Source organism: Canis lupus, chromosome 7 (assembly GCF_048164855.1).
Source record: "Canis lupus baileyi chromosome 7, mCanLup2.hap1, whole genome shotgun sequence".
Classification (NCBI taxonomy): Eukaryota; Metazoa; Chordata; class Mammalia; order Carnivora; family Canidae; genus Canis; species Canis lupus.
In genome coordinates, this window is record NC_132844.1 from 9,781,680 (window position 1) to 9,805,816 (window position 24,137).

General features: G+C 45.3%; 1 protein-coding gene across 1 annotated transcript in view; it reads left to right on the forward strand.

Annotated features, from left to right (window-relative positions):
* PREP (prolyl endopeptidase) overlaps positions 1-24,137 on the forward strand; it is a 117,600-nt gene that overhangs the window by 70,297 nt on the left and 23,166 nt on the right. The window contains exon 10 of the mRNA XM_072831926.1: positions 452-555. Coding sequence (XP_072688027.1) covers positions 452-555 — 104 coding nt within the window. The remainder of the gene's footprint in view (positions 1-451; positions 556-24,137) is intronic.

The window sequence follows — 24,137 nt, forward strand, 5'->3', positions numbered from 1 at the left end:
CCCCACAGTTCCCATCAAGAGACCCTGCCCGGCTGTTGTTTTTGGGTAGATCATTTGAGTTTTCCCTCATACTCACCTCGCAGGTGAAATGACCCTACGTGAAATCTCCCATCTTCCTTGACCTGCACTCCTAAGTGGCAGAGGGAAGACTTGTTAAGTTCACTGTGACGTCTTTCACCTCTTCTCATGCTCAACACGATGCTATGGAATCTTCTAAAATGTCCACACAGATTATGGTTGCAAGAAGGAAGGCCACATGTGGTGGCAATGATGAAAGGTGAACGCTTACATAGCATCCCACGCACCAGACTGTTCTAAGCACTTACACGGCAGCAGAGAATACCTAGGTCCTTCTCTTGCTCTTCATAGCATCCAGTTGTGCCATGTGATCCTTGCCCACCTGGTATCCAGTGAGTTTGCGGACTAAACCAGGACTTCCGCTTCCTTCTAGGTATCATTTATCACTGTGACCTCACCAAAGAGGAACTGGAGCCAAGAGTCTTCCGAGAGGTTACCGTGAAAGGGATCGATGCTTCCGATTACCAGACAGTCCAGGTATGGAGCATTTGTGAGAGTTGGAAAATCTGACTTCTGGGCTGGGCTATTGCCACCTGGTTTGTTAGGAGCCGTGGAGGGAATCCACGGGAATATTGGTGACGGGTGTTTTGGTGTTCTCACTCTCCCTGGGCACGGAGCCAGGGATGGTCCTTGCCCTCCTAGAGCTCGCAAGCTCTGCTTCCAGAGCTGCTGCTGTCAATAGGAAGCCAGAGTCCCCTGTGGGGGGATCTTACTGCAGAAGAGTGGGTTATGGGCTCGCTCAGTCTCGTGACATCACAAGTAACAACACACATTTGCTCTATACAAAGTCTTGACTCAAGTGCTGCGAGTCCGTCTTTTCCGTCTGACGTTCATGTGTACTTCTGTCCGGCACAGATAAGACCCTCCGTGCAATATTAGAATGGGCGACTTAACTGCCTAATTGTCATGGCACCACAAGCTCAGTCTCTGGCCACCCATCCTTTCAGGTTAAGAATCTCCTTTTTTGTTTTTCCAGAAAATTTTTGTTTTGCCTCTCCAAAGGCATTAAGTCTCCCAGAAATGGAATCATTTATTGATTGAGGACATAGATTGTCTCTGTTCCTTTGCAATGAGAGGTCACTGGTGAGGTAGCAGGTGTTTGTCAGGGCTCTCCCACTTGGAGGGCTGGACCACACAGACCACACACAGATGAGGAATCAGATCACTGTGAAGGAAGTTCAGAGCAAAGAACTGGATGCTCCCAAGAATGTTTCTGTGAATCCAGGACATTAGTTTGGCTTGTTGAGTTACCCTTCACCTGTCTAGAAGTGGTCTAGACGATGGGCTAGATCTAGATCATAAATAAAGCATTGTTTCCAAACCCCACAGTGGGCTGGATCTGGTCCGGGGTTGCAGCTTGTCACCCCTTGTTCTAGATCAGGAATTGGTAAACTGGGCTCTGGTTTTGTGGGAGAACAGCCACATGCATCTCTTTACATAGTGTCTGTGGCCGTCTTAGTGCGTTAACAGGGTGGGTGCAGCAGGGCCTATATGGCCCGTAAAGTTTAAAATACTAAGTATTTGGCTCTCTAAGAAAAAGTTTACTGATCCCTGGTCTATGCTAAAAAGTACTTATAAAATCCAAGCATTCTCAGTAGGTGCACAGGGCCTTCATCACGAAGCTCTGTCAGGCGTGAAATGCGCATGCACTCTTAGGGGGGCATTGAGTGAGTCACTCAACCTTTCTACTACAAGGTTTTTTTTAGCTGTGAAATAGAGAAGATGGTATATATTTTACAAGATTCCTATAGGATTATATGACATGATGTATATTAAGTGGCACATAGAATATAATCTATTTTTTCAATCAATATTAGAAATAAATATAACAGACTATTAGTCTCCTGTATCTCTTTTGGCTTCCTGCTGCTTTTCATTTTCAAGGTGAGCTATTGCCTGGAGAGAGATCCCGTGGGAGCCAGTAGCCTGTGTGGCGCTTACATGGTTCGCTAACTCACCCTAGTCCTGTATTAGCCTTTTTTTTTTTTTTTTTTGTTTTAAATTTTTATTTATTTATGATAGTCACAGAGAGAGAGAGAGAGGCAGAGACACAGGCAGAGTGAGAAGCAGGCTCCATGCACCGGGAGCCCGACGTGGGATTCAATCCCTGGTCTCCAGGATCGCGCCCTGGGCCAAAGGCAGGCGCTAAACCGCTGCGCCACCCAGGGATCCCCTGTATTAGCCTTTAAAAATCATTTTCAGGCTGTCGTTCTTTGCTGTTATCCCTTTTCTCCATGTATAGAAAATTTGTTCCTATCAAATGTAACATGTCACCTCTCCAAGGCATGTCTAGTCTTTGCCTCAGGAACCCTGGGGCCAGGATGGGCACATACACGTACACGCCACCGCCTCCCCCGTCAGTAGTGCCAGGGATGCCCAAGCAGCACCCACTGACTCTTCCTCTTCACCCTTCAAAGATACAGCCTTGGCCCTAGAATTGGGTGGTCACCCAAGTGAGACCCCCTGTCATCCTCTCATCTCTACTGTGTAACCCCTCAGCTCGCTTGCTTGTTTGCTTGCTTGTTTGTTTGTTTGTTTATAACATTTTATTTATTTATTTGAGAGAGAATGAGAGCACAAGCCAGGGAGAGAGGCAGAGGGAGAAGTAGCCCACTGACTGACTGAGCCACCCAGGCGCCCCCTCCTCAGCTCTATTTAAAAAAACACATTATTGGGACATCTGGGTGGTTCAGCAGTTGAGTGTCTGCCTTTGGCTCAGGGCATGATCCCGCGGTCCCAGGGTGGAGTCCATCAGGCTCCCTGCAGGGAGCCTGCTTCTCCCTCTGCCTGTGTCTCTGCCTCTCTCTCTGTGTCTCTCATGAATAAATAAAAATCTTTTTTAAAAAAGTAAAAAATTAAAATTAAAAAAAGCACATTATTGTCCTTTCCTTTCCAGCTTCCCACAAATATTTAGTGCTTAGGCCTGCAGTTATCTTTGGAGTTTGGATGAGGGAGAGGCACCTATAAGAATGCCAGGGAGGCGGCTTCTTACAGGGAAAGAACTCTTCTCACAGTGAGGATGGTTAGAGTTGTTTCTCTTCTTGCCCATCCGGTAACAGTAATATTCTTTATGGATGACACACAAAGAAACTAGTTACCACCTAATGTGTATTGTTTTCATTTATAAATGAAAAACTAAAATGTTGCAGCTGAGCAAGTGCTTGGTGGGATAGAAATCTCTCAGCCATGTACTAACTGGGGAAGAGAGGAGCATGGGTGATGCCAGTTGCCTGTATCACTGGACAACTGAACTCCTCTACTTCACAAAGAAAACTCTCCTGATGTTGAGCTGCCAAAAGAACAACCTTTTGTTTCTACCACCACAGTAGGGAAGGAAAAAAAAAAAGGAGAAAGATGGCAAATATTTAAAAGGATAGTAACTGAGCAGAACACGTTGCATCACACATCTCAGCGCACTTCTCGTTTCCGTATTTTAGAACGTGGCAGGAAATATGTGTGTGGACAGAGTATACATATAATGCTAATAGGGGATTTTATTTTTTTATTTTTTGAAGATTTTATTTATTCATGAGAGACACAGAGAGAGAGGCAGAGACACAGGCAGAGGGAGAAGCAGGCTCCATGCAGGAGCCTGATGCAGGACTCGATTCCAGGACCCCGGGATCACACCCTGAGCCAAAGGCAGATGCTCAACCGCTGAGCCACCCAGGCGTCCCACCAGTAGGAGATTTTATATCTATTGATTATACACATCAGACATACTGCACTGAGTTATCGAAATAGAATTCTTTCATCATTTATGGGTGCCCTTGAAATGCTCTTTGATGTCACAATACCATAGACTTGTATCACTTAAAAAATCCATTGTGCAGTGGTTCAGATTCAAGTGTTTCAGCAGAGCTTTGACATGAAATGTGAGCGTGACAGATGTCCTCACGTTTTGATTAGGCCCTCGGTGGGTTGCCAGCATTGACCTACCATTGTAAAAGCAAGCCCTGGAGAGGCATTTGTGCGTGAATGGAAAACATCTGATGGTGGATTTGTGGGAGGTGGGGGGAAGGGTATTTTTATCTTCAGTTTCTTTAGGGTGATGTCACTTTTGATTCCTCTAGATCCTGGTGTTTATATTTATTCCATATGAGGTTTAAAAAGAAGATCCTCTAGGCTGTTTGTGATTCCTTCTTACATTTTGTGGAGCATGGTATCGTTTGGAGCAAATACTGCAGCATAGATTGCGCTGCGTAGTTGGTCAATGCAGTTAATGGTGGTCATGACCATGCACATCTAGCTGATGGTATAGCTGCTAAGGTAGACCAAGACGAGGAGGAAGAGAAAGGGCAAAGAGACACAATGCTAAGTAACCCCAGAAGGCTATTCTCATATGTTTGTTGTACGTTCACCCAGAACCCAGCATATCTTGAATTTGGGGAGCAGATCGTGGAGGATATGGTGTCGCATTTTGCTGGTAGACATAGAACAGAACTGTCTGTATAACCTTTATCCATCCCTGACTGCAGCTGCGGGCAGAACATTGATCTGTATCAGAAATATAATTTTGAAAATCAGATCCTGGAAAGGCTGTTGGTTTCTCTTCCAATTGGGGGTACACACAAAAATTTAGTTTTAGATAGGTTTATCAAATCAGCAATTGACTAATCCTGTCTGTTTTCTTTTTTTATTGTGAAGGACACATCTACATAATATTGATTAGAACCTCTGCACCTGTATCTTTAAGAGGAAGCTGAAACACTGCACACTGGGAATTAAACTTACAAAATAAGCTTAGCGATAAGTGATTTACCTGAAAAAAAAAAAAAATCTGTCTTCCTTTATAATCAGTGATGTGTTTCATTTTAAACAAACGTGGAATAATAGGGAAGTGGCAGTTAAATTTTGTCCTCCAGCCAGTATGACAGGCCCTTCCATGCCGGTGGGTACTGTTTGAATATGGAGAATTTCTAGACACAGGGCATTGACCCTGGGAAATTTACAGTCAGACTGGAAAGTTGAGACATACAGATCTGAAAGGTCAGACACCCGAAGGATGTTCTCTCCAGGATCAAGGGCAAGGTGCGGCCTCCGCCGTGCTGCAGCATTGAAGATCACCCTGGCGGGGTGGGGAGGGGGTCTTCACAGGAGGGGCAGAAACTGGGCAGGGCTTCAAGGGATGGGTGCTTCCATGACTCCTAGTTCCCCAAGAGGCTCCTGACCAGTTCCACCACCATCCTTGTTCAGAGAGGCACCACCCTCTGCCTTCTTGCAGCAGGTCACTTTCATAATTTCACAGCAAATTCAAGAAGGGAACTATGCCCTCCGTCTCCAGTGCAATAGGTTGCCTTCTGTCGTTTGTGAGTGGAATAGTGTTTGCATTGTGGGTGAACGTGGCATGATACGCAGCGTAGCAAAGTGCACTTTTTGGTTTCTCGGTATCTCATTTTTTTTGTCCAGCCAGCTGAGAGACTGGCTTTCTTTTTCCTCCGCAAATGAAAGACAAAATTTATAGACCTGAAAAAGAACTGAGTGTACTATGAATAAACTCCATTATCTACAGTTTCCACATTTCGTGAAAGACATTAAATTGAAAGGAAGGCCCAATTTTATGGGTGAAAGCAAACCATATGGTACGAAAATAGTAAGAATTAAAAGTATTTAACAGATTGAATTATCTTGATTCCTGTTTCTTACGCTTCGCAGGCACTTTTCTGAGGTTTACCTGCAGCAATGCATATGAAACACCAGGCACATCCCAAAGGTGGTTTGCTGGGTACTGAAAAGAAATGTTAAAATTAAATAATTCTTTGGGTTTTTACCAAGATGCTTTGAGGTAGAAGGAGTGGGAATTTTTTTTTTCTTGAATTTAGTGTAGATTTTTCTAACCTTGGCGATAACTATGGTTACTAGCATCTACAGGCTTTGCCATTCAGAGAACATATTCTCAGAGCATCAATTAGTCTTTGAACATTTGTTAACTTCTGTGCTGAGCACATGGCATGTCCAGTTTTTGAAAACTGACTCATCCACATCCTCAGTGAGCTGACCTTTGAACTGGTGATAGCATGTTTCTGTAGTGCTGTGTTCTCACAGGTAGTGGTCAGAAATCTTAAGCAGTGTTAGTGGAGAGTGGGGGAACACTTAAAAAAAAAAAAAAACTTTTTGAGAGGTCTGTGCTTGCACATGATTAGAAAACAGCTTTACATTGTTCTTGATGATTTAGTGCCGGAGCATTCAGGTTATCTGTGATCCTACATTTCATAGTGGCCTATTCTTGCATAAACAGATTCCCACCCTTCTTTAGGACTCTTTGTCACGCAGACATTCTAGATTGAGGTTAATGAGGTTCGTAATCAGAGGCTACACATTTGTGGGTCTCTCCCCTTTTGGTATCAGCTGTGTTAAAATAATTTGTAAAATAATAATAATTATTTGACTGTAAAGGTTGATGAAGAATTTGGCTTTTTGTTATCTTATAATAGAGAAATAAGTTATGGGGCCCAGGTCATTCCTCATTCCACTGTAAATAAATCCTCTTCCATTTTTTAAAAAAGGATATTACTTTGCTGCCACCTGCAAGTTTGTAACCCTCTTTCAGTAAAAATCACAAGGTGGCCTTGAGAATTAAGCAGCTGGTCCCCATGATGAGAAGCCTGGGGAGGTTTCTTGAGCCTCCTGTGGGGCTTCGCTGTGGCAACGTGGATGCAAGCCAGGCCTGTGCTGACCTTGGTCAGAGCTTCCCTGAGCTTTGCTGAGGAAGTGGAGTCTGCGTGGGATGAGGACCAGGGAGACAGCCGAACCCACCCTGGTGACTTAGCGCATAAGGAGGGTGGCCAGGAGAGAGAAGCCCTATTGGTTGGCTCTCCTGGGGTACCTGGTGGTGACTCAGCCGCAGGCATATTTGCTCAGCTTATTTTGTGGAGATTTTAATGAGTTAACAGGTGTTGATTCTATTTGAATGACTCAGATTAACATGCTGGAAGGCCTCTAGGTTTATCGTTCTTGCATTAGAGGCCCTAAATGTTAGAGATCAGGCTACCTATAAATTCAGTACCATAGGTGAAAATGATACTCATTGGAGCTTTGTTCATCCTTTGTATCTTTACAAATTAAATTTGTTAATCTGTATATTGCAACGTATCAGATATCCACAGATAGTACTGAGTTTGCTATTATATGTAATGAAGCCACTTAAATAGATTCAAATTTTGTTTACCTTGTAAGAGTCATAGCTTTTTGAGATCCATAAAAAGTTGCAGGTTACTGAGCTTTGCTGATGTGCAAGTGGGTAGATTTCAGGTTACTCCCTGCTAACAATTAGCTTCAGCTCCTTGCTAAAAAAAATTATCTTGGGAAAAGAATGTCCTATTTCATTATCCTATAGAAGACAAAGTAGCAAGTAACTTACTTCTTATTAGAACTCACTCAATAGCATGGTATCATCTATGAATAATGTGTGCTAATGGTACTTTTGCCATTTTAATAATTTTTTGTTTTTATTTTTTTTTAAGATTTTATATATTTATTCATGAGAATACACAGAGAGAAGGGAGAGAGAGAGAGAGGCAGAGACACAGGCAGAGGGAGAAGCAGGCTCCATCCAGGGAGCCCAACATGGGACTCGATTCCAGGTCTCCAGGATCATGCCCTGGGCTGAAGGCAGGCACTTAACTGCTGAGCCACTCGGGCTGCCCTAATTTTTTTGTTTTTAAAAATGAATCTGAATCTTGGTGTGCCTGGGTGATTCAGTCAGTTAAGCTCCCGACTCTTAGTTTTGGCTCAGGGTCTTGGGATAGAGCCCCACGTGGGGCTCCACACTTAGCAGGGAGTCTACTTCTCCCTCACCCTCTGCCCTTCCTCTCTCTCTTTTAAATGAAGGGATTAATCTTTAAAAAAAAAATAAAATAAAAATGGGTCTGAATCTCAAGGTATGTTCTTCAGATTGGATTCAGCTGTGAGCACAGGAAACATCAAGAAGAGAGACATTTATTTCCCTCTCACAGAAAAGAAGGGGAATTGGTCCAGGGCCAACTTGGTATCCAAAGTGCAAGGAATCCAAGCTCCTGCTCTCTTGCTGCTTCATCACATGTGGCTTTTGTTCCCAGCATCTCTTTGAGGTCTCCTAACACTGCTGTCCATCCAGCCATATTATATCCACTTTCTAGCCAACAAGAAGGCGGCAGTAGGGAAGAAGAGGGGAGTGGGGGAGCGAAGGGGCATGCCAGCTGTCTTAGAAGCATGTTTTCTAAAGGTGCGTGTAATCTGTCTGCTTTCATCTTAATGGTGAGAAAGCACTCATCTGGCCACAGGTAGCGCAAGGTGGTTTAGAGATGTGGTTTTAGTTCCAGAAAAAGAAATGTGCGCAGCTAAAAATCAGGGCCTTTTGATGGAGGAAATGGAGAATAGACATTGGGGGACAACTAGCAATCTGTCACACAAAACAGGACTTTAGCAAAAATTTTTGGTGTGTATGGAGCACCTGGATGGCTTGGTTTAGCATCTGCCTTCGACTCAGATCATGATCTCGGGGTCCTGGGATTGAACCCTGTGTTGGGCTCCCTGCTCAGTGAGGAGTCTGCTTCTCCTTCCCCCTCTGATCCCCCTCACCCCTAGTCATGTGCCTGCACGCTCTCTCTCTCCCTCTCTCTAATAAGTAAATAAAAATCTAAAAAAAAATTTTTTTTGGTGTGGACCCTGAGACTAAGGAGTCCAAACTCCACCTGGTGGCCAGGTACCTAAACCTCGGGGTCAGGATTAGGAAAACAAAGACTGAAAAAGGTGAATATTCAGATCTTTTCATCACAGACGGCAGAAATCAATGCATTACGAAGAGAGAAGCACCCTTGAAAGAGGCTCTTCTCCCATGAAAAAAGACCTTTAATATTGCTTCCAGAACATATGTATTTCTTGAACTCTGGCCTTGACTTTAGTGCAAGTGTAATGCAAGACAAGATGGGACTCTGAGAATTATCATCAAGATGAAGTGTAAGGTGTTATCTCTGGCAGGATGAGGAAGCCAGGTAAGCTTAGACCCAGATGGCTCTCCAGATATTTGGCTTCATGCTAGAGTCTTCCTCTTGCCTGGGAAAACCAGCTCCCACTCACCACCACAACCACCACTACTACCCCATACCGTTGCCAAGGATGTGGATACAGGCCATCCTTGCAGGACCTGCTCATTAGAATGGAAGCATAAAAAAATTAAAAAAAAAAAATAGAATGGAAGCATAGCACAGGTCAGCCTTTGAGGGGGGGTGGGGAGAGGGTCAAGTCTCTAATTGCATAACTGCTTCTTTGCTTTTCCGTAGGTGATCTGTTCTTATGCTAATGTGTTTTTGGGCTGCAGAGGAGTTGTATGTTTTCCAGTTGCATATACATTAGGGTTCCTATAGTTGAGACCTCTCATTTTACAGATGAGGAAACTAAAAGTCAGTGTGTTTGAACAAAGGTAACGGTATAAATAATTGACAAGGCTGAGACTAGAACAGAGAACTCCAGAGCCGTGCTAATCTGCGTGTTTTGTTAATCAGGATAAATCTTTTGCACTCTGTCGCTCAGTTATTGTTTTTTTCACCTCTAAAATAAATTAGGTTAAAAGGCTTCTAAATTCCTACACCTACTTACCACTAAAAGTATGTTTCTGCATCATATAAGTATCCAGCAATTACTTCGTAAACCCTTGTGGAACCTGTTAAAAAATAAAAGTACTCTTTGTGTGAAAGAGGAGACACTAAGAGCCCATAACTACATTTTAAAAATTGCTTATAAATTTTAGGATTTATTTTAGTATTCACTTCTAACCTCCTTGTCACATGTTAACAGAGATTCTCATTTCCTTGTCCATTTATTTATACCACAGATTTTCATACACACGAGTACATACATACATACGTTGTATTTTAATCTGAGGAGTTCTATGTAAGTCTTAAATGTTGGTCACCACACGGCAGCTTGAAAGTCCACTTAAAGTATGTTCTAAAGTGAAATAAAGCTTGAAGTGTTTATGGTTCTGCTTTTATCATCTTATCTCTGCTGGATTTCCCCCAAGATCTAATGCCAGTACTAGCATCAGGTTGCTTTAAACTCAAATTCAGAAGAATATTCTCAAATTTATTTCAGAAGCACTAGCCCAAGATCTCTGCTTCTTGTGTGGTGAACCTGAAAAGACACCTCTGTGCCCAAAGCAGGTGACCTTCTCAATTGCTCTTTCTTAGACAAGTACCTCCATTCCAGTGTCTGTCCCATCATTTCTGCCTTCTTAATTGGTGAAGTTGGTTTAAAAATTAATAGGGTTCAGTGGATATCTGGAATCTGAAAATTGTTTGGGTTCTCTCTGCATTGAGAAGGCTCCATAGGAGAGAGTTGGAGCAATCTTTCTTCTGCTTTTCTGTGGTAGTATCACTCCTAAACCTCAGGGGTATGTCTTTATGTGGGCTGCCACCTAGACAAGTGTTCTTTGGCTTCCTGCTCTGCTCCATCTTTTAGGGCAGATGGGGAGAAGAGAACATAGGAGCTTAGTGTGGTCTCTCCACCTGTTACATAGCTCTTCCCTATCCTCCCCTCTACTGGCATCACATTGATGGCCGAGGGATGATGGATTGAGTAAAAATAGACCTGGCACTGCAGATACTCCATTATCTCCCTGGAGGAAAAACCATTACTGCCTGACTTTATTGGTCTGTGAAGAAGGAAGGAAACATTTTCCATTTCCATAAGTATAACCTTTTGATTGGGGTCAAGTATACCTTGACCTGGGTTTACAGAAGTAGATTGGATCATTCTCTATTTGCTCCCAGTGTTGTGGTAGTGGTAGTAGTAGGGTAGTGTCCGTGGTAGATGAGAAACGTTAATAGTGATAAACCTGATGGCAATATGTTGCCAGTTAGAAGACGTTGTGTGTCAGGGTACTACACAGGGACACACACAGGTTCCTGGTCATGGTCCATGTCAAGTGTGAGTTCCTCTACCAAACTCCTGATGTCCTCTTTCCAGCCTTGCAGAAATGGCACCTAACTACCCCAAGTCCCCACCCCAAATACTCGGCACCACCAAGGCTGAACTGCCAACCCAGTCCTCGACTACCATATGCAGACTTCCCTCCGCCCGGTTCTCCTTCCTCTGTGCTCCGTTGAGAGACTGTTCATTTTCCTAACCCCATTTTCTGAAATTGTATACATTTTGAGTACCCAGCCAAATCCCCACTTGTGTAGAAGCGTCTCCTCTTGTTCCTGCCCTTGGAAACTCAGTCTAAAGCAAAAAGACAGGGAAAGAGGATAGTCAGCTGTGACTTAGAGCACAGCTGTGTGCACACCCTGTGCCGGGCTGTATGCCCGTGCTCTGAGTGCATCATCTCGTTTCTTCAGCCAGTCAACCTCCTCGTGATTTCTGTTTTGGGGATGAAGAGGCTGCAGTGTAGGGAAGCTAGAGGAGTTGTCCCTAATCACACGGTGGTATAGTTAGTGCTTCAGCCCTGGTTTCCCGCACTGCGCTGCTCCTAAGCATGATGCTCTCTGCCCTCAGAAGCTAGGCTAGCTTCTCCCCAGCTGTCGCAGTTCAGCAGTTGGGTACCCTGAGATAGCTGGCTCTGGGTCCTCATGTAGGAACTGATATAAAATGCTGTGGCCTTATGAAGACCCTGGAGAAGGCTTCATCGTTTACCTTGGCTAATGTCTCAAAAGAAGGAAATGTAAATCCATCTACTCAAGCTGCATTGATAAACGCAGCCCATATAAATTCTTAGACATTTAAAATCATCTGCTAGTTGGTTCTGCTGAGTCAAATAATAGCTGACAAAGCTTGTGTCCTCCCTGCCCCCAGCTGTGTTCGTTTGTATACATGTGTATGTATATGAGTAGATAGAAATATTAATATGCATGTAAACATATGTTTAAACAGAGAATGTGCTCTTTGATCCCAAATTAGATAGTGGGTAATTCTGAAATTGACTCTCAAATGGAAAACCATTTAGGGTGCAAGGAAAATTCACATCAGGACCCTGAAGCCTTCCATGTTTTGCATAGGCTATAGCTAGTTCAGCTCCAAAGTTTAATGCGCATATAGCTAATTTAAATATTTGGAAAAGATTAGAGAAGAGTATAAATACTCCAAACTGTGGCTGGTGCACTGCTAGAGAATCTGCAGATTTGACTGTTGAAGTGCCGACTTTGAACCATGGATGAGAATCTTCAGAGGGAGGAGGGACCAAGGAGAGTTGTGGGGGCGTTGCTGGCACCACCTCTGCTCCCCTGCCTAGGCTTCCACTCCGCCTTCAGTCCATCTAGAGCTGCCATTGGATGTCTTCCTCACCTGCCATCAGAAATTCATCAGCATTGTTGTGGGGAGGTGGGATGGGGAAGAGAACCACTTTCATTCATCCAGTCTGGGTGTTTATTCAGAATTTACTCTGTGTTAAACACTAGGAGTGTAGGAGTGACCTAGAGAGCTGTGGTCTTTGCCCTTATGAGTATAGGCAGGAAAAAAAAAAAAAGTGAACATAAAATAAATATGAAGATTCCAAGTTGGGGAAGGGCTATGAATGAAATAAGTAGGGACCGTCACCAGGAATGACAGTGTGAATTGAGTGGTCGACTAAAGTGCACTTGTGTTATATCAGTGGAAACATAGTTTCCTACGTATGAGGGAACTAATCATATGGAGATGTGGGGAGAGCAGCACAACTGTTGGAGCGAAGACCCAGAGAACAAAGCGGTTGGCCCCAGAGAGGACCCAAGAGAAGATAGGTGCAGTAAGCGAGGGGGAGGGCAGGGCCTCACGGTTGTGTTGGACTTTGTTCAGGGTTCCAAGTATGGTGGGAGTCCGTGCAGGGTCTTATGCTGGATTGGGCCATGTTCTGATTTACGAAAGCCATCTTCCATTTTGTAGAGAATAGATGAAAGGGGCAGATGCGGCTGTAGAGATTGCTGGAACACCTCTGTAGCAGTCTGTAGACCAGGGAAGACATAAGGTGGCCTAGACTAAGGGAGAGACTGTGGATGTGAGGAAGAGTGGGTTTGGAAAATATCTGGAGGGTAGAATCAATGGGACGCACTCAGAGATTGCACATGGAGGGAAGAGGGGAAGGGACACGTCAAGGATGACTCTGAGATTTCCAATCTGAGCAGCTGGTACCATGTATCAGGTTGTTGGCAGTGGGTCGGGGAGGACGTGTTTGGGAGGAAGGATATTTTGGACATGATCAAGTTTGTGGTGCGTGTTACGTTGTCAGCCAGGTGGCAATGTCAAGTATGGAGTTGGATATTTGAGTCTCGTGCTCAGAGGAGAGATCTGAGTTAGAGTCATAAGTGTGGACATCTTCGGTGTGAGTGTGTTGTTTAAGTCTGGGGCAAGGACAGAAGTACTTGGAGTAGAGTGAGGGAGGGTCGGGCCTGCACCCTGAAGAGGCCTGAGGGAGGGCCAGCAGGGGAGTCCCGGAAGCATCAGCCAGGGAGGTACTAGAAGAACCAGCACATCCCAGACCAGGGGAAGCAGGAGGTCAAGGAAAGGGTATGAGGAGGGGCCCGTGGGGGACAGTACTCAGTGTGGCCGGTCAAATGAGGAAGGAAGAAGAGGCCTTGGATTTGACCATCTGGATTCATTGGTGAGCTAGATAAGAGCACTTTCAGGAGCAGTGGGGCAGACTGGTGGCCGAACAGGGTATATTGAGGAAGAGGGGAGAATGCGTGTGTGGCTTGTTAGGGGAGGTGTGACTAAGGGATCGGGGGATTCACCGCGTTTTCCGTGCATTCTCATATTGCGTTATTATTCTAATCAGAACTGTCTTGTGTTAGTGTTGTAATCCGAAAAACTTACATTTTAAAATTTATTCAGAGAAAACAATCCCTGGTAAGCTAACTGACCGTCTCTGTCTTTTAACACCTGTGGTTCATGTCTTCCTTCCCTCCCCTTCTTCCTCCCTCCTTCAGATCACTTTTCAGATTTTTCATTCTCTTGCTGTAGAATACAGCTGTGCTAAGAAAACGAATCAAGCCAGAAGATCAGATTTTACGTTCATTTACAGATGGAGCCCTCCATAGCTTTTGTGGCAGTGAGTTCAGGATCGGGGGGAAGGGAGGAGCAGGAAGGGAAGTGGGGAACCATGTGTGTAGACGGTCTTGAGAAGTTTAAATGCATTAGTGAGAGGGGTACAAGAGCAGTGGCCTGTGTTATGAAATGGGTAGGAACCAGATTATTAGGTTGTGTTGATGGGTTGGTTCCAGCAGGAGGGACCCACCGCAGGAACCAAGTTCCCTGAGAAGGTGAGAGGGTCCCAAGCCCTGGTGGAAGCTGGCCGTCACCAGAGGGACATTCCCTTCATTCTGTCAAGAAGGAAGCCAGCTCCTTACATTCCTTCTGTGAGACCTCTTAGGGCCTGAATTCTCTATCTTCCTTTGTTTTGTTTCAAGTTTTTATTTAAACTCGAGTTAATTGGGACGCCTTGGTGGCTCAGTGGTTGGGTATCTGCCTTCGGCCCAGGGCATGGTCCTGGAGTCCCGGGATCGAGTCCCACGTGGGGCTCCCTGTATGGAGCCTGCTTCTCTCTCTGCCTGTGTCTCTGCCTCTCTCTCTGTGTCTCTCATGAATAAATAAGTAAAAATCTTTAAAAATAATAATAATAAAATAAACGAGTTAATTAACATATAGTGTAGTGTTGGTTTCAGGGGTAAAATATAGTGATTCATCACTTACTATAACACCCAGCGCCCCCAACATCAAGCGCCCTCCTTAATGCCCACCACCCAGTTACCCCATCCCCCCATCCTCCTCCCCTCCAGCAACCAACCCTCAGTTTGTTCCCTAGAGTTAAGAATCTCTTATGGTTTGCCTCCCTGTCTGTTTTTATCTTATTTTTCCTTCCCTTCCCCTGTGTGCATCTGTTTTGTTTCCTAAATTCCACATATGAGCAACTAAAAATGAAAAAATAGTTCTGAAGTTTTGAAATATGTGCATTTTTGGTTATGTACGCAGTTCATGGGCGGGAAGGCTCAGATAGTGAGTGTAGAATTTTCTGCAGCTTACGAATGCGTTCCTTTCCGGTTGCTCTGTCCTAGCTCAGTCAGGAGGGGCAAGGTTACTGCAGTTAACAGGCGCCGTCGCAGTCTCAGAGGCGTGAAGTCAGACAGGTTTACGTTTCGTTTCCACGCGCTGTCCATCTGCCGTCGCCCGGGCTCCCTCCAGGCCCCGCCTGAGGAGCCTCCCCCACTACGCGTTGCCTGTCCCCGTGGCACAGAGACAAAGCACATCCTGTCCCAGGTGCCCACAGCCCTTTTGTCTACAAGTGTCACCTCCCTCCCCTGGCCACATGCCCTTGGCCAACACCACGGGATGGAGACAAACCAGCTTCGGAGTTGGCAGATGCGCAGAGCCATCCTCCACGTGCTGGAAGGAGAGAGAATAGTGCACGCCCTGGTGACACCACGTGTCCCTCCCCAGAGAAGGCCTTGGGGGAACGCGGGGGTCGCCTCCACCCCCGGCCCCATCTTCACCACAGCACCTGAAATTCTGAACATTTTCCAAATGCTCTCTTCATTTTCCAAATATTTTTTTAAAAAATACAAACCGACCGGGCAGCCCAGGTGGCTCAGCGGTTTCGCTCCTCCTCCAGCCCAGGGCGTGATCCTGGAGACCCGGGATCGAGTCCCACGTCGGGCTCCCTGCATGGAGCCTGCTTCTCCCTCTGCCTGTGTCTCTGCCCCTCTCTCTCTCTCTCTCTCTCTCTATGTCTGTCATGAATAAATAAATAAAATCATAAATGAATAAAAAAATAAAAATAAAAATAAAAAAATAACCAACCAACCAACCGCTCTAGAACTAGCTTAGCAAATCAGTACCTTTTACTTATTTTCTCCACAGACATTATTTTTCCCGGTGGACTCAAAATCATTGGAGAGTTTGTGCCCTCAGCTCAGTTTTTTAAGAAACGTGTATTTTCGTGATTTACCTAATTAAAAAAAAACAAAAACCCACCACCACCACAGCACTGCCAGTCGAAGCCTCTCTGCCTGGCGTGAGTTGCTCATGACGACGGCTGACGTGGGCACTCTCGTCTCACAGGTCGGCTCCCATGGGCCTCTCGGGATTCTGCTGGGGCCTCCGGGCCTCCGTCACTCGCCTGGGGACCCACCCGGACCCCAGAACCTGCATCGGGCCCCGCCGGCGACAGTCGGGGCCAGGAGGGCGCCGCAGGCCGCACGCGTGACCCCTGGGCCGTGGCGTCGCAGAGCAGCCCTGGCCCTGCCTGCCTCCTCCTCAGCCCCGGTCCTCCCGCCCCCCAAGGCCACCTCCCTGCATGCCCACCCGCCACCAGCAGAGCTCTTCCCGCTGGGGGGCCGTGTCCCCCACAGGCCGGCCTGCGCTCTGGGGCCCCGGCCCACACGGGGGGCTCTGCTCCCCTCCGGGCCTTTCCCTCAGTGCAGAAGCAGAGCTCCTCTGGCCGTGACGTGGCCCCCCCAGGACTGAGGCTTTGAGGAGGGGTCAGTTGTACCGAGTCACGTTGGGCTTGACCCCTCAGCAGGCCGACCTCGCGCTGGGGTCGGTGTCAGCAGCCAGGGCGGCAGTGCTGGGATCGTGGCCCAAAGGAAGAGACCATCCTTTTTCTTGTTCCACAGGAGAATGTGGCTTCTTTTCTTTTCTTCTTTCTTTCTTTCTTTCTTTCTTTCTTTCTTTCTTTCTTTCTTTCTTTCATTTACTTTATTTACTTTATTTTATTTTATATTTATTTTATTTTATATTTTATTTTATATTTTATTTTATATTTTATTTTATATTTATTTTATTTTATTTTATTTTATTTATTTAATTTAATTTAATTTAATTTAATTTAATTTAATTTTATTTTATTTTATTTTAAAGAATGTGGCTCCCTAATAAATAGCATAGCCCTTCTGGTTACGCTTGTCTGCAGTCGCCCAGCCTGGAGTAAAGCCCACAGGCCTCCCCCGTGCCCTCCTCCCGGGCACTCCCTCCCTCCCTGCTTCCTTCCTCGCCAGCGGCCCCCTCCACTCCTTCCCTTCCTTCCACTGCACTGGTCCGAGCGCCCTTCTCTCCCTCCCGGGTCACCCAGCAGCCCTTCCCCATCCCCTCCTCCCGGCGTCCAGCTTCATCCTTTCCTTTATTTGTGTGTCCCTCTGTCTTCCCTTCAGAAAGTGATTTCCACCACCACCACCCCCCAACTGCTGTGTCCCCGGAGCCCAGAGCAGATACACAGAAATATTTGGCAAATAAGAGAAGCCTCGATAGACGACGCAGTCTGAAATTATCTAGTTATCAAGGCCAGAAACCTGTGCGAATGGGTGTTTTCCCTGTCTGTAAAATGTCAGTTGGACCATCCCCTTCTCCCCTCCAAAGGTAATTTCTATTCAAAGCCAGCAAATAGTGTCAGCAAACTAATGTTTGTTACCCTCTGCACTTCCGTGGAATTTTTTTTATTTTAATTCTGATCTAGTCTTTAAGTGTGCTTTGGGTCCTGGTCTGTGACCAAAGCAGGAGATAATTGCTGCCCCTTCTTCTAGAGCATCAATGTTAATTTTTTTCTTAATATCTTCCCATTACTCATTTATTGTGTTGTTTTCTTGCAAGAGTTGTCTGAGAAACTCTTAGACAAGCCGAGCAATTAAAAAAAAAAAATTTCTACTATTATCTACAATCAGTTGATCGATTCCTTGCTATGTTTTGTGGGAGTGTGTGATGGTTTGGATTTTACAAGGAATGCTTTCAGACTTTGGAAGTTTAATTTTCTCCCTTTGGCTTTTCTAACATGTTTTCTCAAGCAGCCCCTTCTTTCACAGGTTCATTTTCCCTTTCCTTCTTCCCTCCTCAATAGTTTTATTGATTTCTATCCGTGGTTCTTTTCTTCACTGTTCATGTTTCTTGTACCATATGGCCCGTCTGTGTTTGTCTAAGTGAGGCCCCAAAAGTCCCTGTGCCTCGCGGAGAGAAGCCAGGGGATGCCTAAGGCAGTGTTAGTTATAATAAAATAATGCTAATTTAAATAAAAGGGAAATTCTAAATGAGAAGATTGTATACATAAATAAAAGTAATTATTTCACAAACATTTATCAAGCTGCCACCTCGTATGGAGCAGTGCTGGGAGTGTAAGGAAAGAGAGAATTTACTAGGGGAAATGAGGACACGATAAACATTTGTAGCAATTTGATGGTGGGAGAAACAGTATGAAAGGTGATCCCAGGGCCTATGAGAGCCCAGAGGAGGAGACACCTCTAAGACTGTTTCTGGAAGGCGTCCAGGCAAGGCGCTTCGGGCAGACAGGGAAGGGCTCTGCAGGGAGGAAAGCTTGTACAAAAAGCAGAGGTATCCCCAGCGCCAGGGCTGGACCCCACAGGCAGGAGATGAGCCTGGAGATGCAGACAGGTCCAAACCTTAAGGGTCTGGTATGCACCCAAATGGGGGGAGATTTCATCCCCTTGTACCCTGGGGAGCCCTATGTGGTGTGTGCCAGGTGCTCAGAGAATTAGGGTCAGGAGTCAGGGAGAGTTGTGAAGGCTGGTTGTGGGGTGGTCAGTGAGCACATGGGCACAGATTGAACCCCGGAGTGGTGTGTATAGAGGGGAAGGAGGACCAAAGGGAGCACTGACATTTAAAGACTGGGGAGGTTGCCAGGAAAGCAGTAGACTGTGAGTGGAGCCCCGGAGCCCAGCCGTCTGGGAATGAGGCGTCTCCTGCAGCCCTGGCCTTTGCCTCTTAATTCCTTTTTTTTTTTTTAATATTTTATTTATTTATTCATAGAGATGCAGAGAGAGAGAGAGAGAGAGGCAGAGACACAGGCAGAGGGAGAAGCAGGTTCCATGCAGGGAGCCTGACGTGGGACTCGATCCAGGATCTCCAGGATCATGCCCTGGGCTGCAGGTGGCACTAAACCGCTGCGCCACCAGGGCTGCCCTGCCTCTTAATTCCTAGGCAGTAGACCTCGTACCCGGGATTCACTAGGTGAAAGTGTTTGCCCTCGGTGTGCTGGTTCTGTGGCCAGCTTTTCTGCATACACCCCTGATGCTTCAGAGTCCTCAAATGTTCCCCGTGCGCCATCCTGAATGCCATCTATCATCAGAACAGCCCCGTGTTCTTTTCCAGATCGTGAACAGGATTCGATTTTTCATCTGAAATGTTCATTTTCCTTAGACTTTGATATTTCACTACCTCAATGCCGTGGTAATAAAAAGGTGGTGCGCATATGCATACTTAAAAATTACACTATTCCCACATTTAAAGTATTTAAAAATGAATAGACAAGATCTCTCTATCATGGTAGTGCCGGGGCGAACAAGGTGTGGTGGGAGGCATCTTACAGCCAGGGAAAAAGAAAAATATATATATATGGCTTCACTGGTTAGAGGTTTGCTACTGTTATCCTACTGCACAAATATGAAACATGTCACACAGTCACACATAGAATATAAGCCAAAGAAGTCATGCTTGTAGCTTTGCAGCAGGATTTCTGAACCTGGTGATGTGCGTTCATTTGCGCCCGGTGGCTGTTGGGAATGCCCCTGAGAGCCTCTACTTTTTTTTTTTTTTTTTTTTTAAGATTATTTATTTATTTATTCATGAGACAGAGGCAGAGACACAGGCAGAGGGAGAAGCAGGACCATGCAGGGAGCCTGACGCAGGACTCGATCCCAGGACCTTGGGATCACGACCTGAGCCGAAGGCAGACGCTCAACCACTGAGCCACCCAGGCGCCCAAGCCTCTACTTCTGGGTCTTCTCATTGACCCCCTCCATGCAGCCCGCCCTCACCAGCATGAGTCCAGCTCCTTGGCTGGACTTGGCTCCTTGGCTCCCAGCATCAGGGACTGAAATGCAGTGTGGCACTCATGAGCTTACCGAGTGTGAATTTTTTTTTTTTTTTTTTTTTTTTTTTACAATTGTTCTTTAAGCAACTTGAAATTATCTATGATGGGTCTTTTCTTGCCTCTTACTCTCCCAAGGGCTTATTTTGGGGATTTGCACTTGCGTTGTCTGAGAGGCTCTGGGTAGAAGCAGATGAGTATAGGAGCAGCATTGGAGGTGTCCACCGGCGACTCACATCAGTGTCTATGCCGGCGACAAATATGTGCTTCCAGATTCACCCCTCCAGAATTCCAGCCGTTCATTTCTTCTGCAATAGAATGATTTGGTGTGCAGCTGCTCCTTGCAGTGTTTTTGCTATATCTCCCCCTTGGATCCACAAACAAAAAGTGGTAATTGGACAGTTGTGCCAGCTTCCTGGTTCTAGGCCTGTTGTCAGCGCTGCCCTCAAGTTCAGGGTCACTGTTGGCTGCGTGCAGCTCTGTTTCATCTCCCACCCACCTCCTGCACCAGGAGCTGCTTGATTGCACAAACACTGCTCTCCTTTCTCCTCCTCACTGACATCTGTCTCTCTTCTGTAGTCCACCCTTTTTCAGGCGTGCAAAGCTACCAGCCGCAGATCCTTAAAGCGGTTTGGTTCTGCTCTGTTACTGGACATTCTGGCAAGAGTCTGTCATGCCAGCATTTTGCTTATTAATTTTATTTTTCTAAGGCAGTAAAATAAATAAGTGGTCCACCGTAGTTTTGAGTTAATGAGAATTCGAAATTGATCTCAAGTGTTCTTCCTGGGTTTTTATGACGCAGGTGCGATCGCATGCAGTAAATCACCATAACCAAACAGCTTCAGAGCCATAAAGCTCATCCGCCATGGCATTGCTAAATTAATAGATTAACAGCTACACATAAAGAAAATGTCAGATGTTAAATATTTTTCATTAGAGTGAGAAATTTGTGACCGCATACAGTCCCGAGTGCCTCAACCAGAGTTAATTTGTACTTTATTACTTTTCAGCTTATAAGCATTTTGATGCCAGACTCTAGACCATTTCATAGAGTTTTTATAGTTTTTTTCAATGTACTGCCCCTTAAATACTTTTTTGTGTGTTGTTTGGTGGCAGCGTGGTGTCCAGTTTGAGTGTTTATTTATGCATTTATCCAGCACTTCCTTTTTAAGTGCTGTCTTCCAGGTGCTAGGTCAACAGACACACACACGGACCACATGACGGCACAATAGCTGTGCCACAGAAGGTTCCAGAGGGGGCTCTGGAGGGGAGCCAGGGGATTTGCTGATCCTTTGTTCATAGTGGCTGAGAGTCTGGAGTCTGGAGTCAGTGGGCCCAGGTACAGATCCTGAGGCCATCACAGCATGTATGACCTGAACTAGTTCCTTCTCTTGGTCCGAGTAAGCCCCTCTCCTAAAAATGGGAGTATTCATGGTATAAATCTCATATGTGGATTAAACGAGGGAATATTTATAAACCCCTAGAACAGTGCTTGGTTCATGGTAAGAACTATGTAAGTGTTTTAAACAAATCAAGTAAAATAAATAACATATCTCTTTTGACTCGACGACTCAGGAAAATCCTATTGTGAAAAATGTAGAAACCAAACAGCAGGCACTTCAGTATTTTTTTTATTTATTTATTTATTTATTTATTTATTTATTTATTTATTTATTTATTTATTTATTTTAAGTGTACAGAACTTTAGGTGGTAGTTTCTCTGGAAATTTACTGTCACTTCTGTCTCCAGAGCCTTGCCTGGTTTTTGTTCCCCGTGTTTTCATGTATTTTGACATTTTCAGGTAAGGAAGAAGTTTCTACCAGTTAGGCTCCCAGATGAAATGAGCTGCTGTTTGTGGTGGTGTGGATTTCTTTCTTACTACCAAGAAATAGCCAAGCAGAAGTTGAACTTGCCTGAGATACAGCTTTGGGGATGCCTACACTGGGTAGGAACTCGAGGGGGATCAAATAAGTGAACTCCTAAGAGCCAGTGATTTTTTTTTTTTTTCTAGTTGTGCTTTAGTCTTATAAATCCTGATGCCTTCAGGATCTGGAGATGTGAATGGCAGTTTCAGTGGAGAGGACGGTTGCAGTTGGGAAGGACTCAGAAAGGCTGAAGGTAGAAAGTGGAGAGATTTAATGGCTGGTCTAAAACACCGATCTCATTTTGGAGAGGATGGGGAGGCATTGCATGTTGTCAGTAGGAGAGTGACCTAGATTAAAAGGAAGGCTCTTTCACTCTCTCTCTCTTGCTCTCTCTCTCTCTCTCTCTCTCTCCCCCTTTTAAACTCAGGGAGATTAATCTGGTAACAAGTGCCCAAATATTGGAAGCAGGAATCCTGTTAGAAGCCAGGGCCTTCTTGTAGGCAGGTGGGGAGGAGATGGTGTGCAGGAGGCATCCAACATGCCTCCAAGCCTCAGGAACTGAAGCAAGCTGGTATAGGTTTGGCGGCCACTGGGGGCTGGGGGTGGGAGGTGGGGGGATCAGAAAGAGAGTGTTTAATATGCAATTCTAACTCGTTTGTTCATTCAGCAAATGCTCACTAAATGCGGGCAGTGCAGGGCTCACAGCCCCATGGTGATGGACTCATCAGGCTGTTTTCATAAAGAGCCAAACACACACATGTGCGGGTGACGTGCAGCCTAAATGCCACTGTAGCCAGCCTCATCACCAGCGATTGATGCATTCTGTGAGGGCACCTTTACAAACCATGCCTGTTACACATACACAGCCTGCTTTCCCTGAACCTGGGCATGCAGTAGGTCCTCGGTTTCATGAGAAAGTCTGATTACGTTGGCCTTGACCACGAAGAGATCAGGTCAGTGGAAGTGAAGATGGCTCTTAGGGTCTGCGATCAAGTCGTATTATATTCATCACAGCCGTGAATGCCTCCAGACTCCAGCCAAGCTTATCACAAGTGCCACGATCGACTTGTGCCACTTGTCTTTCCTCCCTGTGTGTTCAGCACCTTGCAGTTTCTGGCTCCACAGTTTGGAACCGAGAATGGGCTTATTATTCCAAAGAACAGATGGCCCAGCCTCAGAGCTGACGCCTTTCTGCAGAGACTACCAGTAGAGCACTTAGCATGTTGTTGATACTCAAGAAATGTACCAGAAATTAAAATAGATTTTCAAATAGACTGACATTGCTGTTATTGAGGTGCCCCGTGGGAGTTTTTAAAGCTCCACTGTTAGAAAAAATGTCTAGCCACCCTTTAAAAAAGCAAACGAAAAGGATCCTGGAATAGAAATTTCCTTTTATATTTTCTGCCCAAAGGTGCCTCTTAAACTCCTCCCCACTTCTCCAGAGTTAAATGCCTGGAAAATAGATAGGATTATGACCTTCTGACGCCTGGCTGGTATTTTTAACCCAAGCACGGTACAGAAATGTGCAGCACCCCCTCGAAAGCCTGGGAAGCTCTCTCTCTACTTATTTTCCAAGGTAATGGAGGCACGATGGTTGCTTTCTGCCTGGTTCTTTGGGTAATGGAATGTCTCGATCCCCGTTTGCGTTGACCACGAGATTTCTGAGCAGCTCTGCTCCTTGTCAGATGTATTTGCCACACTGGGCACAGGCCACACAAGTGGCCTCTGTCAACTCTGATAAAAAGGGAAGCTCAACATGCCTTTATGAACATTCTCCTTTAAACCTGTCAGGCCCTAAAATTAGGAAGGAGCTGCTATCATCAGACATTCTTCTCTCCCGAGGGCTGGCCCTTTGCCCTTTACCTTCACCTTTCGTGTATGAGCCATGTCCCTTTACTGGTGATAATGAGAGCCCTGGCATTTGCCTCAGATAGCACCAAACGTGAACTAGAACAAATTTAGGGTTGAAGATTGATTGTTTACAGAAGCTTCAGTGGTTGCCCATGTTTGAATATCTCAGCAAAATTGATTTTATTACTAAATATGTTCAAGAAAAGTAATCATCTCAGTAGAGACGGCTGGTCTCTTCATGACTAAGGTCATTCTCTTGAAGAGCATTAGGCTTCCTTGGTTCCTTAGGTTTCCTTGCTCTGCTTTTTTCCTTTAATCCTTTAAAGGAAGATGTTTTTTATTTTATTTATTTGAAGCCAGATTCACACATTAAGACTGCGGGACGTGTATTCAGTGACTGTCAGCTCATGCCAAAGCACACTTCAGAGTAGCGTTGCTTTATATTTAGTGATGCCTCTGGAAAGTCACGCTTGACGATAAGGGATGGTCATTTCTGACATTTTTTACTCTATCCTTTATATAAGTGTAAACCCTTTCTCTCTTTCCTTCGATAGTTTAATTTAAAGAATTCACCTTGGAGCGCCTGGGT